The sequence below is a fragment of the Lonchura striata genome, chromosome 4 (assembly GCF_050655825.1).
Source record: "Lonchura striata isolate lonStrDom1 chromosome 4, ASM5065582v1, whole genome shotgun sequence".
Lineage (NCBI taxonomy): Eukaryota > Metazoa > Chordata > Aves > Passeriformes > Estrildidae > Lonchura > Lonchura striata.
In genome coordinates, this window is record NC_140706.1 from 68,443,068 (window position 1) to 68,460,109 (window position 17,042).

General features: G+C 41.0%; 1 protein-coding gene across 7 annotated transcripts in view; it reads left to right on the forward strand.

Annotated features, from left to right (window-relative positions):
- The window catches only part of SEC24D (SEC24 homolog D, COPII component), a 157,151-nt gene that overhangs the window by 110,901 nt on the left and 29,208 nt on the right, over positions 1-17,042 (forward strand). Inside the window, exons 1-9 of one of the 7 annotated variants that reach the window (XM_085579333.1) lie at positions 3,596-3,779; positions 6,743-6,925; positions 7,804-7,930; positions 8,898-8,929; positions 9,304-9,452; positions 10,787-11,059; positions 11,813-11,934; positions 14,565-14,676; positions 15,991-16,118. In XM_085579333.1, the coding sequence (XP_085435459.1) occupies positions 9,434-9,452; positions 10,787-11,059; positions 11,813-11,934; positions 14,565-14,676; positions 15,991-16,118 (654 nt within the window). In that variant the 5' untranslated portion in view covers positions 3,596-3,779; positions 6,743-6,925; positions 7,804-7,930; positions 8,898-8,929; positions 9,304-9,433. Of the gene's footprint in view, positions 1-1,734; positions 1,913-3,595; positions 3,780-6,721; positions 6,926-7,803; positions 7,931-8,897; positions 8,930-9,303; positions 9,453-10,786; positions 11,060-11,812; positions 11,935-14,564; positions 14,677-15,990; positions 16,119-17,042 lie in introns of those variants that run through there. The other 6 variants (XM_085579334.1, XM_021554979.4, XM_077783052.2 and 3 more) reach the window with 6 other exon arrangements.

The following is a 17,042-nucleotide window of genomic DNA, read 5'->3' on the forward strand; positions in this document are numbered from 1 at the left end:
GTAGCACAGCTTTACTGTACCGTGGAGTGGGAGGTCAGCACTCAGAAGAAGGAAAAAGGGAGATTTCATTGGCATGATCCCTGTGCTCAGCAATCCCCAGCGGGTTCCCAGTGGCCTCCTCCACTGGCCAGGACCCACTATGGTTCTGGGTGCTCCGATCTACAGCCTGAGTTACGTTGGTGAAAAAAAAACAAACCCACAAACCAGTAAAGAATTATTCTTCCTTTATTGTGGCCTGAGCTGAAAGGGTGATAGCGGACAGCCCCTGTAGGTAATATTTATTAACATGGGGTACTTAAAATATACAGCAGTGAAAGCATGCCCAGGATTTTAATGTTCCTGTATCTCCAATAAAATTTTCTAATTGCCTTTGATACTGTTGAATCAAAATATCAGTATTCACTTCTGCTATACCCTCTTTCAGGTTTCTACTGTGCTTAGCTTTTTATATTAGAAATGTAGCTGAGTCACAACACTGATGTGTTTCTTCTTACAGTAGTGTTCTGATTCCTGAAATATTACATATTTTCCTTTTTTCCATATATAATTTTCTAATCTGATACACAATTTTTTGAGAGGAACATAATCCCTTCCAAGTTTCATTGATTTTTTTAAATACCAAAGTCCTTGCCTTCATTTTAATCAAATAATATTTTTAAACATAATTCCCATTTTTCTTGTAAAGAACTTTACATGGAGCTGTAAGCTGGTTCTCATAGACCTTAAATTTACAGTAGGCAAAGCATTAAAGAATATTTTAATGAATATATGTTAGCAAGATAAGAAAACAAAGTAATTTTTTTTATGTAAATAGCTCTTAGGACCCTTCTGATGTGCAAAAGCAAACCTGTAGCTTGTCTGAAGGACATACAAGTGAAATAAAAGAAGAAAAACAGTTTCAACAAAAAGAAGCATCTTTTAAAATGCACCTTCAATCCTTGGAGTTTTATGAACTATTCTTTGTGATTAAATTGTCCTTTCTTTAAAGAATATTGCCCACACCTTCCCCTAGGGAAATGTTTGTTCTGATTCTTCCTGGCACTTTGTAGCAATGCTGTATGTTAAGAAAATCCAGTAACTGAACAGGTTAGGATAGGATTTAGGTTTCCTGGAATCACACACACATTGTCTTAATGGGATGTGCTATGAGATAAAAGACAGCAGATCTGCATGGTTTGCACAACAGGGGCTTTTATAGACCTTTGATAGTAATTTCTGGGAACGGTCCAATCTCAAATTGTTTGAAAAATAATAATGACTAAAAAACAAACTAAATAATCGTCTCTGAAAGATTTGAGCTAGCCTTCTGTAGAGCCTGTATACTACTCCAAAGTAGGTCTGAAACGTATGAAATCACAGTCAGTTTCAGCAGTATTGCATAGGTACCTCTACAGGATAAATTTTCCAACCTAACTGATTCTGTTAAGAAAGGTAATTTAACCTAGAAGGTCATCATTGCTGGCAATGATCAAGAACAAACCAGTCTGATTCTCAGATTTTATGGTACAGTTTAATTAAAATGTTCAATACTATTACTTACAATAGTTTAGCAATCCTTCATTCTCATTTTTGTGAAATTACATTCCAGACCTATAACACTTTAATGATGTTTCCATGTTTCTGAAGTTGCAAACCTTAAAATACTCTTAAGTGCTATAGGTGAAAACAGTGGATAAATCCTATTTGCAGTTCCAAACATCCAGACTGTGACATGCTGCATGCCTTTTGTCTCAGTGTGCCAGGCTAAAGGACAACAGGAGCATCCTTGAAAAAAAGAGGCATCTTGATCCATTTCCAGAGTGGGCCTGAATTAAGGGAAGAACTGCCAATGCCATGGCTTCTCCTTGCTATCTTTTGCTGATCTCATGTTTCGGTTTCACTGGAGCTGATTTCAGGGAGGAGAAATCTGATAGTAAGTATTCAGTGGCCAAGTAAGTGCATGGTTCCTCAGTGCTGAGTTATCCACAGCTGCTTACTCTTAATAGCTCAGAGTGAGACACAGCAGGACTGGTGGGACAGTGGCTGCCTGTCTCCCTGGCAAAACAGAGAATGTCCAAACTTAAACCTGTTATTTTCCTCGGTGGCATGGTATTTCAGAAGAGTTTTTGCATAACTTTAATGTGTCTGTTAGAACCAGGGAAACAGATAGGGGTAAGGGGTGAAACTACAGCACAGCAATGATGAAAGGCATTGGTTTGCATCCTGCTTATGAAAGAGTCACTGATACCCTGCAGCCAAAACCACATCCAGCTTAACCGATGCTTGTCACCTCAGGGATGAAATTTTCCATTCTGATTAGACAGTTGGGAAAGATTTTAAAGGTTTTAGACTTTCCCTGACATATCCAACAGTATTGGCTCTGATAACACATAGAAAAAAAGCTTCTATTACTGAGTGGTGAATCCAGCTCTGGTTAGCAAGAATAAGACAGGTCAACCCTTGTTCTTACCCGCTTTGTGTTGCTTGTTGAAGTTTCTAGTTAGTCTTTCATGTAAAGGATGCCACTGCGTATCTTCATTTTGACATCTGTTTCAAAGGCCCTGGGTTTTTTTCCAGGATTTTCTGTACAGTAATTAATGTTTTGGACAGTTAGTTTTGAGCTCACAACCATTGCTGAGGTAAAACTGTTTAGTCCTTTCAGAAGACTTAATAATGTTGTAGAACAAGGATAAGAAAGCCTCTGGAGCCTGAACTCCAGGTGCACGTGAGTTATGCAGCTGCTGTGGTGTGATTCTTGGGGCTGCCCTGTGCAGGGCCAGGAGTTGGATTTTGATGATCCTTGTGGGTCCCTTCTAATTCAGGATATTCTGTGATTCTTTGGTTGATTGCTTTTTTTCATCTGTCAGTCTCCTTTCTTTTTACTTTAACACAATTATGTTTATTTGTGATCAGGAAGAAAAGTAACTTTAAAAATACATCTTCCTCATGTTACTTCCAATCTCTCTCATGTTACTCCCATGTTTCTACTTTGTTAATTAGAAAAACATTACCTATCCTGTAACCAAGGCAGCATTTTTAAATGCACTTGAACAGTAATTAAAACCAGAGTATGCAAACAGGTAAAGTACCTGCATCATATTTCACTGGAAATATTCAGGTGGCATAATTTTACATACAGATATGCAAGATATATATGTGTAAAATGTAGTTGTAAATATGCACATATACATATGTACATATACCAGGCAGCTGGTGACAGGATGAGAGGATACAGTCTTAAACCGGTCCAGCGGCGGTTTAGGTTGGACATGAGGTAGAATTTCTCACCGAATGGATAATTAGACATTGGAATGGGCTGCCCGGGGAGGCGGTGCAGTCACCGTCCCTGGAGGCGTTTCAGGAAAGCCAGGACGTGGCACTGCGGGACATGGTTTAGCTGACGTGGTGGCGTTCGGTCATAGGTCGGACTCGATGACTTCAGAGGTCTTTTCCAACCTGATTCTGTTTGTCAAGCACATAACGAGAGGGTGAAAAGCATCCCTTTCGCAGGACAGCGGGCCGCACCTCCCGGCGCCGAAGGACGCCCGTCCCGGGCTGCCCCTCGCGCCCGCCCGGGAGGGCACGGCCCGGCCGCGGGCGCGGCCTCGCCGCCCGCACTGCGCAGGCGCGGCCCGCGCGGGGCCGCCTCAGACGTGGCACTGGGGCGCGTGAGGCGGCGGGCGCGCGGCCGCAGGTAACGGTCCCAACCGGCGCGGCGGGCTGAGGGCACGGCGCGGGGCGGCGGCGGCCGCCCGCAGCGGCGCGGAGCCCGCGGTGCGCCCGGCCCCGGGCAGGCGCAGGTACCGCCGCGGGGCGGGCGGTGGCTCCCGGCGCGGGGCCGGACCTGTTGCGAGCTCACGGCGGCTTAAAGCTCGTAGGCGATGGGGATGGGAAAGTTACGCGCATGAAAAGATGCAGTAAAGCTTGGCAGTGAGTGGGGAAAAATGTAGGCTTTGCTTTCGTGGCTTGGTTCGCAGTGTGTTACCGGAAAACAGCCGTGAAATAGGTGTGTGGCTGTGTGGCGTGCTGTGTGTGCGCGCAGCTTTGTTCCATTCCGCGTGTGCGTAGGTAAAGGTGCGCACCCCCGGGAGTGGTTACCGGACACACCGCAGCGCGCGCTGGGAGGGACAGCACCTCTGCTGGATGACGTGTCGGGGAGCGCAGTGTCTCCGAAGAAATACAAAGTTTGTACTTCAGAGAGCCAAGGACTCGACCCTGTTTTTGTTTCTGTTTTCCTACTTCTGCTTACACATAGTTAACTTCACATCTTCACAGAGAGCTGCATAGGTGCAGCGATCCTCTGGAAAAGGTGACAGCCTATTTGGTAATAGAGGTCAATTAAATTCTGCAGCTGTTCCTCAGTGCTGGTGTTGTTCTCCAGGTTATGGGATATAAGGTAAACTAGTGTTGAGACAGAGAGAAAAAAGTTTTCATGACCTTCTGTATGACCTCTTTTCATGGTGTGGTGGTGCATCCACACCCTCCCCTAGAGTATAATTTCTGAAATGCTCATAATCCTTCAGGCAGCCTTAAAACACTCATTTGTGATAGTTGGTAAATATACCTATCCTGAGAAGAGATTAAATATCCTTGGTGCTAAATAGAATCTGGAACTGTGTTGAAGAACTTGTATTATTTTATCTGTGGTGAGAGCTCCTGTCTCACTTCAGCACAACCTCTGTGTGTTTATACTGTCTGTGGGAAGTTTGACGTGGCAAGATTTTTTTTTTTTATATGTGTGAGTAAGCTATGGAGGAAGTAATTTCTTCTGAATGCTCTGCATCTTAAGGTCTTGGTTGTTGCACTGCATCTAAGTGAAAATCTCTTATATAGGTATAAAGTATGTGTGTGCTGGTGTGTAACTAATTTAATGCTGATTTACTGTCTTTTGGAACAACTAAAACTCATGAGTGCCACGTCTTTTCGGATGGAGGTGGGGGAGGGAAGAAAGTATAGCTGGCAGCAGGAAGCCTCTGATTAAACATCTTTCTTCTCCCTGTGTTTACCTTGTTAACAAATAAATAGGAGAAAACTCCATAGGATTAACTCCTGGAAGCAATTAACCACTGCAGCTGAGAAATTTTGTGCTGCATTGAAGTGTGTGGAGAGGGCCAGGCCCTGTACACAGCTTAGAGGGATTTCTTGACTGATATGGATGATCAGTAAAACTGTTAAGGTTTTTTTCTTCAGAAATATCTGTTTAATTTGGGAATGGGCTTTCTGGTAGGGATAGCTTTTTTCTACTGACATATGCCAGGGCAGCATAAATTTATCTGAGTGTTCTTGGAGCTGTAATTTTGAGGTGCCTTTGTGTGTGCTTCTGAAGCACAAGGAGCGTTTTATTGTCATCCAGTTTCCATATTAAAAGATGACTACATGGTTTGAGCTCAAGAATGTGAAGTACAGGTGGTTGGGAAAGCTATTTCAAAGGAACTTAACACCTGAAATGCTAATTTATGTTGTGTAGTTCTTTGGAGATGCCTGGCTTACAGGCTTGAGACACTGTGGAAGTAGTAAATGTTTGTTCAGGGTTTGAATCCTCAGCATTTCGCATAACAGTTTAATTTGGGCCTTAAGAAAGTGAAATTCTGTTATTGTTAAATTCAATATATTATCAAAATGGAAGCTCTCACATGTAAAAGAGGAATCTTGTTATCAAGAATGCAGAGTGTACAACTAATAATGTCTCAAATCCCTTGGCGGCAAGGGCACTCTATCTGAAAATTAATCTGATGAAATACAATCATATGGGTTCTCAGTGCAGCATTCTTCAGACTTTTTGCTTCTAAAAATGATGGCAGTTACCAGGACACTCTTTCCTGAAAGTTTCTAAAATGTTACTCTGTCCTGTTAAACAAAATCTGACTGCAGGGCAGAAATTACATATCTTGTGAATGCTCTCATCATTAGAAAACTCTTTCTGAATTGCTATCTGTGAAATTTTGGGGTTTGCTTGTTTCATTTATTTAACAACAACAGGATCGAGATGTGAAACTTATGGAGAAGATGCCTGATAACAGCAAGGGCAACATACCATGCAGTTGAGGCCACACTGCCTCAGCTCTCCCTTGTGGAATATCTTGTGCTCAGTTTTGGCACACTAGGGAATTCTGGAGTAAAAAGGCTGCTCAGGCCTGTGCCAGTAATGCAGAAGACAACCAGAATTAGGAGCTCTTTCTATCCTGTGTTTTATTCTCTGTTTCACCAGCATCAAAAGCAAGGAGTCTTCCATCGTTTGCTTGGAGTGGGCTTGATGCAGGTTTATAAAAGGTTTGGTGGAAAACTGGTGTAGTATTCCACACCTCCTCTAAATTAAGGTGTGCTAGCACAGGAGAAGTAGTTGCTAGGGGAGTTTGCTGCTCTGGTCACTCTGCCTTTCCTGATTTTTCAGTGAGTTCTGTGTTCTTTGGGATGGCTGATATTTGGGGACCAGGATTCACCATGTATTTTCCATGTGTAGTTGAAGTCAAGGCTCTCCTAGTAAAAGGAATAGTTTGGGACTTTTCTTTGAGACTTTTTTCCATCTGCACATCCATTGCTTACAGTTCTGTCTGTGAGCTTGGGAGAGGTGAATCCCATGTAAATGCAGCATGTGGTGAAGCTGAGGAAACTAAGCTATCAAGCCAAACCAGTATTTGCCCCTGCTTTCTGGTCAATTTTTACCTTCAGATGTGTCTGATCTTTTTTGGGGAGAATACAAGTCATGGCCTTTTTAAATGCACAGAGTGATGAATAATAGCAGGTGTCATTTTCCTTTTTACAGATTCCTGTAGAGGACACAATACTTGGAATGAGAAAATTGCCATCATGAGTCAACAAGGTTATGTTGCAGCTCCTCCATATTCCCAATCCCAGCCAGGAATAGGAGGTTTCGGACCACCAAATTCTCCAATACATTATGGACATTATGGGGACCCTAACTCTTCATACTCAGCACCTCAACCAGGTATTATTTTGGCTTAAAATCTGTTTTCACAGTCTACCTTTCTATATTGGTGTTTTGTATGTCTTTCTACCTTGTGTAAATTTTACACTGATACTGCAACAGGAAACAGAAAAAAAATTTTACCCGGTTTCTCTAAGACTTATTAAAGACAGCAAGAGTTGTGTTACTCTAATCAAATGCTGAATATAGTCAGAATTCTGATAGAAATGGTTCTGGTAATTGACCTATTTGAAAACTTGGGTTAAGTACTGGTTTTCATACCAGATGTTATTTTTATGTTAGAATAATTTAAAGGGAAAATAGTTCAAGAAATACAGTTTGAAAGGCTGTTCATTCAACACTGCTCTTTACATAAATGGGAGTTTCTTCACAGTCACTATTCTAGATCTGAATGAGGAACTGTTTTCAGCATAGGAGAGGAGGTTCTACATATGGAAGCTCTTTTTGTTTTTGCTTTAGCAAGCTGTTTTAAGTTTTCATTCTTATCTTGGTCTCTGAAATCAAAGGGACTTCTTGTTTCTACCTTGAAATATAACTGGGTGACAGGCCATTATAACTGCCCCAAACTGGCAATTGCTGTGTCTACTCATTGCTTTTTCTTAATGTCCCTCTTGGATTCTTTGCTGGAAAGTTATGGACTGCTATTTGTTTCCTTTTTACTCTTAGTTTTTCATATCCGTTTTTATAACTGATCAGAAATCTGTGCTTTCCAGCAGAATCACTGAGATTGGAAGGGACCTCTGGTCCAACCCCTCTGCTTAAGCAGGGTGACCCAAAGCTGTTATTGTTAATGCTAGAGCAGAGCTGCACACCTTCATTTCTTGCCCATCTTGTTCTGTCTTACAGGGTTTTACATAAAAATACTTAATGTTTTCCAGGTGTGTCAAAATCAGCTGTGCCTTTTGGATCTCCAGCTCCTGTTGGGCCTCCACCACCTGGTGCACAACAATTCAGCCAGGCCAGTTTCCAGAATGGGTCTGGTACACCAGGACCGCAGCCACACAGGTGACTGGAAAGGATCAACACCTGACATCTGAGCTGTTTGACCTCTCTTATCTCTCTGTGAAGGAGGCAGGAATGGGAAGGGGAGAAAACAGGGACAGGTGAAAGCTGTAGAAAGAAATCTTTGCAAAAAGGTTGTATGAGGGAATAGCCAAGCTTTATTACACAATATTTGTGTTGCAGGTAAAGTGAATCAATATGCAGCTCTTTTATTCTGTCAAATATTAGTTATTTTCCACATTTCCCAGGAGTGGCAAAATTAGTTTGTGTACCCATAGCTCCTTCAGTTTTAGTGAACTTGACACCATTTAACAACATTCTTCTTGTAGTTGATTGAATTTTTAATCTCCTTCTATGCTGCTTAGTTTTTGTGTCATTATTTCATTTTCACTGTGGGAAGGAGGACCCAAAAAGACTGGTAATCAGTTATTCAAGATGATGTACTCTTGCATAGGGAGAAGTGGTGGTTGTCCTGAAGATGAAAAAACGAAGTGAATAGTGTTAGGTTGACATGACCTAGCAAAATGCTGATTCTCTTTCATAGCTTCCCATCATTGCTCTGACAGCTGCGCATCTCCTGTTCTTCACCTGATCTTGTTTTTTTTCCCAAAATTGCTCAGAGCTGCTGTTCTAGGCTAGGAAGTATTTAGGCAAAAATTTCAAGTAACGTTCTACTTCTCTTTAAATAGCTGGGCTCATCCTCAGTTTTACAAGGGGTCACAGGAAAATTCATGTTGATTGTTTCACTCTGGTAAAGTAAGATCCCAGGCTATGTCCCTGAGACAGTCTGGTAGAAAATGCCTTTGTAAGCCATGTGTGTGTTACTGCTTTCTTTTCTTTGGTTATTTTTCTTGCATTCATGTTTTCCATATCTGATAATCATGAAGTTTTTCTCTACCCCCGTCTTCTTCTTTCCTCTACTACAGAGAGCTCCTCAAGAATTTCTCACTTCCTTTTCTTCTCTTCACAGATTTTTCTTCTAATCTTCTTCATCCATCCCTGGTAGGGAGTCTTTCTTTATAAACTGGGAAAGGGGATAGAATGCTGTGATATGTTCAGAAGCTTGTGTTTCTTAATTTTCAGGCTTACAGTTATTACTGCTTACACTTTGCCATGGCATACTCACTCTGCATTGTTTCTAACAAGTGTGCAAACAAACACAGACTGCCTGTTTTTATTAAACAAATGTGCAATCTCTCTGTCCTTTGTGTATTTGAATACAAGTGTACAGTTTCTGAGCAGAATGTAGGCATACTCCATTAGGGTTTTGTCCTAATTAATTGTTTCAGCACCATCTTGAGGAGGTATGAGATCTTCGAGAGTTAGGATTGTTTGATGTAATTTTTTTTGATAACTGCACTGATTTTTTCTTTTAGGTTTCAAGGCCCTTCACCTCCAAGTAACACAGGACCTTCCTATCGTCCCTACAGTCATCAGTCCCAAGCAGCCTTTCCAAATACTGCACCTGCTTCCTCTACAGCACAACTTGCTGACCAGCTCAACAGCATGCAGATAAATAGCTATGGTAATTGGGTTTATCTGATTGGCTTTTTCTCAGTTAAAGCATTAGGACTATGATAATTAAAAACTCATTGAACTTCTGTATAAACGGAAAATGAGACCTTTGACCACCATCATTGGCTTAAGTTCTTAGAATTTTTTTATCTCACCCAGTTGCTTAAATGAGTAGTATTGGGTTAATTCTGAATTGCTGTTTAACAAACCTTCCGTAAAATTCAGATATCCCATCAGTCATTTCTCAAAATACTTAGTGCAGGTGTCAGTAACAGCCAAGGCATGAGCAATAGTATGCAGACAGGGTAATTTTTCTCAACTTTTTACAGTTTCTTTAGTTACAAAGCTATTTTCCTTTTTTGTCTAAACATTTTTCGGTTTTAATGTAAATTTATCTGCATTTATTTTGATGTTTTACCGTCTCAAACCTAGGCCATGAGGATGTGATCATGTGATGGTGCCATGTAAATGACTTCCAAGCACAAATGCCAATATGTATTTAAATTATGCAAAATATATAAACAATTTTAAAACAATTATGTAAAATACAGTGTTCTTATGTTATGCACTGGGAGGCTTGTATTTTGCATGTAAAGGTTTTTTTCAGTTAACATATGTGACAGAAGATGTATTTCAGTGTTTGTATATGAACATGTGGCTCCTTTTGCTTCAAACCTAATATTGGTTGTTCTTCTAGCTCTATTTAAAATTGTTCTGTCTTTGGGGGAAAATCTGATTAAAAATGTAGGTTTTGTAATGTAATAAGTGTTTACAGATTGTAAGTCACAAAAAAAACTCTCTTGCAAGATTCCTCTTAATTCTAATTGGAATTTGGATCTTATAAAAAACAATTCCTTGCCAGTGTGTACAAAATAATTCCCACATTTTTCATCTTTTAGTATCAAGTGGATTTATTTTACATCAAACCTGTAATGGTGAAATACAGATAGCAGACTAACAAAAACATGCCACAACGGATAACTGATCAGAAACAATGTTGTTTCACATTCTGAAATGAAGTAGTATTTTGAAAGCTGAGTGATCTATGTGTGTTCCGCTGAAGAACTGTCAAACCATGGCTTCTCTCACTCTTTCCCTATCTACCCCAGCGGCAGGGTTTTATTGCACATAGAGCCAAAATAAATAAAATTACTGAATCGGCTGAGACTCAAACCATGATTTGTTATGTGATCAGACACACAGAGTCCCATAAGGCAGCGTTGTCAGTATGGGATCCGGTATTGCCTGTATGCTATAGAAATGTATTGAGCAGAACCAGAGCACCTTTGACACAGGTTTGGTAGGTTGTCATTTCCAACTCACCTGACGTTGTTTCTCGCTCAGGTCCTGGCACTGCTCCGAGCTCTGGCGCGTCTCCCGGGCATCCGGTGGCTTTCCAGGGCCCACAAGTGCTGCCCTCAGCCCAGCAGCAGATGGGTTTGCCACCTGCACCACAGCTGCCTCCTCCACCAGCAAACAGTGTTAATGGCCTTTGTGCTCAGCCAGCATTGCCTCCTATGGCCAGGCAGGGTGGAATCCCTGGACCTGTCCCTCCAAATCCTAACTTGCAACACCTTCCAGGACAGCCTCCAGGGCCTGGATATCATCCTCAGCAAGGTAGGGAAGGAAGTTTGTTATGTGGTTGAAAACAAAGTGTGCAGGCACAATCAGTGGTGGAACTGTGTCCATTCATAACTGAATCTTCAGCTGACTGGGAAACATGAAGTATGAGTTCCCTTTCTGTAGAAGGGGAGGATGTGCATTGTCAGTCAGTACAGTTGAGACAGGCTCTGCTTTTTCTGACAAGTTTAGCACTCTGTTGAGACTGTAACAAGAAAAAGATTAATTTGGGTCAGAAACAGAATTAGTGGTTAGTAATTGGTAAAGACACAACATACTACAGGAAGGGGTTTTTCTTACACTCTGTAAAGGTATAGGCTGTTTTCTGTCTTGTAGTACTGTCACAAGCAGCTTTCAAAAATGCTTTGCTATAGCAATAATGGATTGCTGAAAGGCAGCCAGTAATATTAGTTTGCATTGACTGATGTTAGTGGAGAGATTCTCAGTGAGGTAATGGCCTAGCATGAGTAGCTGTGGTAATCTCTACTAATCTCATACTAACAATGTCCTACTTGACATAAACCTGAAAACTTTGGAGCCAGAGTTGTCACATCTGGTGTTGTTCTTACTTTCTAAAAACACAAACCAAAACCAAACTGAGCCACAGAAATGTATTTCTTTTAGTTGCTGAAAACAGAGGGGAAGGAGGAGTTGCACTTAGCTGAGTAACAATTAATTGCAGGCAGAAGCTGATGCTAAGCATTGATAATGGAACTTAAATACTTCAAATTGTCATTTATAACTCTGCAGCAAACTATGGTCCTCAGATGGCAGCATCTCAACTGTCCTATCCTGGTGCTTTTCCTGGTGGTCCAGCACAGCTCTCAGGCCCACCACAGAAGAAGCTTGATCCTGACTCTATTCCAAGCCCAGTAAGTAACATGGCTCTAGTTTTTAATAAATGTAACTTCCTGCTCATTTAAGATGAAGGAATGACAAATGCTAACATTGTGTTCATTATAGCTGGGTGAGGTTTTCATAACATACTTTTGTACTCTGTGCTGTCAGTTTTGGATCAATTAGTGTATGAAATTAGTTTGAGTACTGAAGAAGTTTTATAACTTCATCTAACATGGGACACTCATACATGAGTATGTCCCAAATACCTTATAGGATATACTTCAGTAGGAATTCTCAACAGGTTTCTTAATGAGACAGTGACCAGTACTGAAGAACTACTTGTGTTCACTGTAGCTTATCATCTTTCCTTTTCACTCTGAAAAGTTTGAAGGCTTGAACTTAGTAACAGACAGCAGAAGTAGGATTTGTACACAATACCGGTACATGAACTTTGGAAGTGCAGTCCTGGCAACACTGAGAAGTCACATGCTCAGAAACCACTTCACCTTTTGCTTTCAAGAGTTTCTCAGGCAACTAGAATTATTTGCCTGAGTCATACTTCCTGTTGCTGTGGCCTTGTAAAGATTTCAGTAGCCTGGAATACACCTGATGCTTAAGATTCATACAGGCTGAAGAGTCTCAGCTCAACATGCACTGGTGGGACAGTGTCTCTTCTTAGGATGGTTCTAGAGAAAAGAAGGTTATGGTTGTATCCATCTTCCTAAAATAAAGTAGTGTAATTGGTATGCAAAGAAAGGGCTGGTCAGGCACAGGCAGCATTTAACTTATTTATTGGAAACAGCTGATGGAAATAGAAAGCAATAGTGTGCTGAACTCATGGAGAAAATGTTCTGGTGCCCACACTTAGAGTGGTTCTGGCAATCATCTGGACAGGTCAAAAGGTCATCAGAGAGTCAGAATTCTTGAAGCAGCTTAAACCTAGAACTTTCTGTTTAAAAAATTGTTTTCACCACTGCACAGCAGGCTAGTCTGGGTGAAGGAATCTTAGATTTCTTGCTGAGGCAGGTTTGCTGTACAGGAGAAACAGTTTTGCAAAAGTCTCACCCTGCCTACTATGTAACTGTCCTGTTTCTTTAAATTGGGGTATTCTTTTGTTCTTCTAGAAAAGATTTTTTTACCCAGTGACGAATTTGATGCAAACCCCCCCACCCCGTAACTTTGGAAAAAATACTTGTTGATAATCCCTTAGGGGTTAATGTAACAACTGCAATTGCCTCATTAAAGGCATTTTTAAACTGAAAAGCACTGTGTAAAAAACCCCCTGAATCAAGTGTCTGAATAAATAACAAATGCCCTTAAGTCAGTCATTCCTAGTGTTTCAGTGCAATGCTTTTTACAGTAGAGGGATAAAATGATCTTGTCTAATTAAAAAAAAAAAGGCAGAGAGAGAAGGAGGTCTGGCATGAAACATGGGCTGATGTCTTGTTTCAATTATGCACACAGTATAAACAGCCTTGACTACAACAGCCATGTTAAAATAGGTTAAAAGGTTTGTTTAAGCCTTACAGAGAGGATCAGAATGAATGTTTAAAAGAAACATGATCTGGGTCAACGTCTGTAAAGGACAAAAAGCTAATTCAGAATGAGGAATAAGTATGACCATGTGTATTTCGGTTGTTATATTTAAATTATATAATTATAGTAGTGTTGCCAGATAAATTTACTTCTTATCTGTAGCCATTGTTGATTTATATTTCTCTTATATATGTTAGAGGGTGATATGTACCCGGACAACATCTATGAAAACTGGCATCTGGACTTTGTCAACAATTATTTCCAAGAACAATGATATATTTAGGTCAGTTAGCTGCAGAATACCGTGGCACATTGATCCTTTGCAGAGCTAAGTCTCTGAGTGGTTTGCTTTCTTCAGCCAGTGGACCTCTTTAGAGCAAAACCTTTTTTCTTCCAATTGCAAGAGTTAGCTATAAGTATACAAGCCAAGGAAGCAGGGAAAAGTAATCAAGCAGAAGATCTAACAAGCTCTCTGAGGAATGTCTTGTATATTTAAATTGCACTACAGAAAACTTTATTGGTGAAACAAAAAATATAGGCCCCAGACTATTTTCAGTGTTAGGAAATACCTCTTGGATGTTGATCAGTAGACTCCATGCAACTAATTTAATTTTTCTTCTCTGTTTGCTTTCCAGTAGAGGCTTCTGAAGTTACCTAGTTACTATTAGAAGTTCATGTGCAGTGTAAAGACACAATTCCATGAGGTACCAGCAGCAGTGGCAAAGGCAGTTTGAGAAAATCCCTATCTCATTCCTCTTGCCTCCCACTGGAGTGCTGTTTGGCTGCACTCCAAACCAGGTTGCTGAGGAAAGAGGAGGAATGATGGATCAGTGACTGGATTTCTGGTGTAGAACAAAATACAGCTTTATGTAACTTTGGTTATATCCTGAAAAGTGTCAGCCTTAAACCTGAGTAGGGATCATACAGAAGAAACAGTGAGCAGCATATGGGAAAGGAATTTGGACAGCAAAGTCAGCTCCATGAATATGTCATGACATTATATTGTAAATTGTTATAAATGAGGCTTCAACCAAAGTCTTATTTAGTGTAGATCTTAGGCTGTTCATGAGCGTAGCTAAATGCATGACTTACCTTCCTCATATTGTTCTTGCTTCTTATTCATCAGATTCAAGTAATTGAGAATGATAAGGCTGCCAGGGGAGGGCAGATTTATGCCACAAACACAAGAGGACAGGTTCCTCCCCTCGTCACCACCAACTGCGTGATCCAGGACCAAGGTAACTGTCCTTGTTACTGCTTTGGGAGTCTTTTTAGGGGAAATCTAATATAATTAAATAAAACAAAGAATAAATTCTCAGATTTCACATCTGAAAATGATCGTATTCGCTCTAAATTGTACATGAAATTGCAAACTTCCTTTGAACAGAAAATAAGGGGGGAGGAGAGAAGTGGGAGTTCTTACACGTTGGCTTAACACCTTCTCTACCTTTCCTGGCCTTTCAAAGAAAATTAATAATTGAGACAACTTTCCTTTTTAACTTAAAAATTTTTAAGGTGTTACATTTCAAGTTGAAAATCCTTTCTGGATTATTCTGAAAATTTAAAAGGTGGACATTAGAAGAAGCAGTAAGACTAGACTAGCACTGTTACCTTTTAAGATACGAATTTCTATTCAAGTGAGAGGCAGTGTGCAAGTTGTCTAGTTGATATACGCTGGCCATAGGAAAAATTTATTTGCCTTTGCTTCTGCCTGGAGCCTGGGATTACAGTCTTCCACATGCTGCTCTTGACAGCAGGCTCAATATTTTAATACAGGTTAAACTCGTGGTGTTATTCAGCCCAGCAGTAATTTATCAATGCTGAGATAAACTGTATAATATGTACAAACACACTGAGATTTTTTGGCATTATCTGAGAATGGGATAAATCCATTCTGATGATCCAAGAAATTCCTTTCAAGAAACTGAGTAGAGCTGCAATTTGTTGCTTACAAAGGGAGCATCAGGAAGGTGATTCCTGAACTCTTTTCAGTGCTCTTGGCTGCAACACACAGATGTTTCTCTTTGAGGGACCTGTGCTGAGTGTCCTCTTGGAAGTGTGGTGGTGACTCTGCACCCTGTATTTTGCAATGTAGGTGAGCATGGTGATGTTAAGACATGCACAGTGTTTTCTGAATCAGAGGTAGGTCATTAGAGCAGTGTTAACAGTAGATATCAGTCTGCCTCGTCCCTTTATGTACAGTGTTGGCATGTCCACTGGGATATCATCCATATTTTCTTCTAAGATCCTAGATATGGGTTGCTTCCAAGGAATCTCTACTGAGATTTTTCTTGCTAGTAATTGTTGGCTTATTCTTGTTATGTTTAAATCTCTGCTTTAAACTCAGGTAGAAAATATTTAACCAGAGGGAGGGGCAATGGGCTGGGATATAAAGAGGAAAGATGGGTAGAAGCCTACATGGGAGGAAAAGCAGGCATGTATTTAATGTAACACGCACTTGTTGCTTTGTGTTGTTCTGGTTTTCCTGCTCTGTGCTGAGGCGGGCAGGTTCCTTCTGGCAGCCTTTCATTCTGCTCTGCTGTGTTTGGCAGGCCACGCCAGCCCCCGGTACATCCGCTGCACCACCTACTGCTTCCCGCTGACGTCGGACATGGCCAAGCAGGCCCGCATCCCCCTGGCAGCCGTCATCCAGCCCTTTGCCGCTGTGCCGCCAAACGAGGTAGGGTGTACTGAGCACCAGTCCTCGGGCTTCTGCCTCCAGAGCAGTGCAGATGTGTTCCTCTGTGAATGCCGTGTTTTAGCTCAGACTGTCAATTGGTACGACCGTAAAGAGGTGGCAGACGACTGAGGGGTGCTTGGGTCGTGGTGTAACTTCAAAGGACAAAAGTTTTCATTTGGAAAAGGTACAGGAGTGATGGCTCCCCTGGATTCCTGGTGTTTCCCCAACTGCCTCTAGTTTATGCCAGTTTGACAGTTGCTTACTCTGCTGGAACTCTGTAGTTTCAGGCAGAGGTATTAAAAGAGGATGACCACAAACTGTATGAAGTTAATTTTAAAATGTGCAGAGTTAGATTTGAAGAAACACATTTTTCCATTGAGGTCTTTACAAAATAATTTCCACAACAGACCAAAAAGATAATTGGGTTTCTACTTGGATGAGCTGAGTCATAGAAAGAAGATAAATGTAACCAGCCATTTTTAGCACTCATTTGAAGGCACTAAGCTTTTCTCACATAACCATCTCTAATGACCCTCCATACTCAAAACATAACCCTAGTTCTTCTGCAGATATTTTCTGCAGTATTCTCTGGTCTTAAAACAATTACCCAGGTTTCCTGGCACCCCTAGAGGATTCTATCAGTGTCAGGGATAAATCCATTTTTAAAGTGCAGCATTTAGCTACATCATCTGTGGGATTATCTTGCTTGGTCTTCCATCTGCTGTGTCCTCCATTGCTTCTAAATTCTGCAAGGTCTGCAGAACGCATTTTCTTTTCATGTCTGACATTGATTTACTCCAAAGTGCTGTGTCATGGGGGAAAAAGCAGGGATTTCATCAGTTATAGTATGTGATTGTGTCTTCAAAAACTCCTCATAAACTGCCTGCACAGGAAAGCCTAATTAAAATTGCTAAGACATTCAGT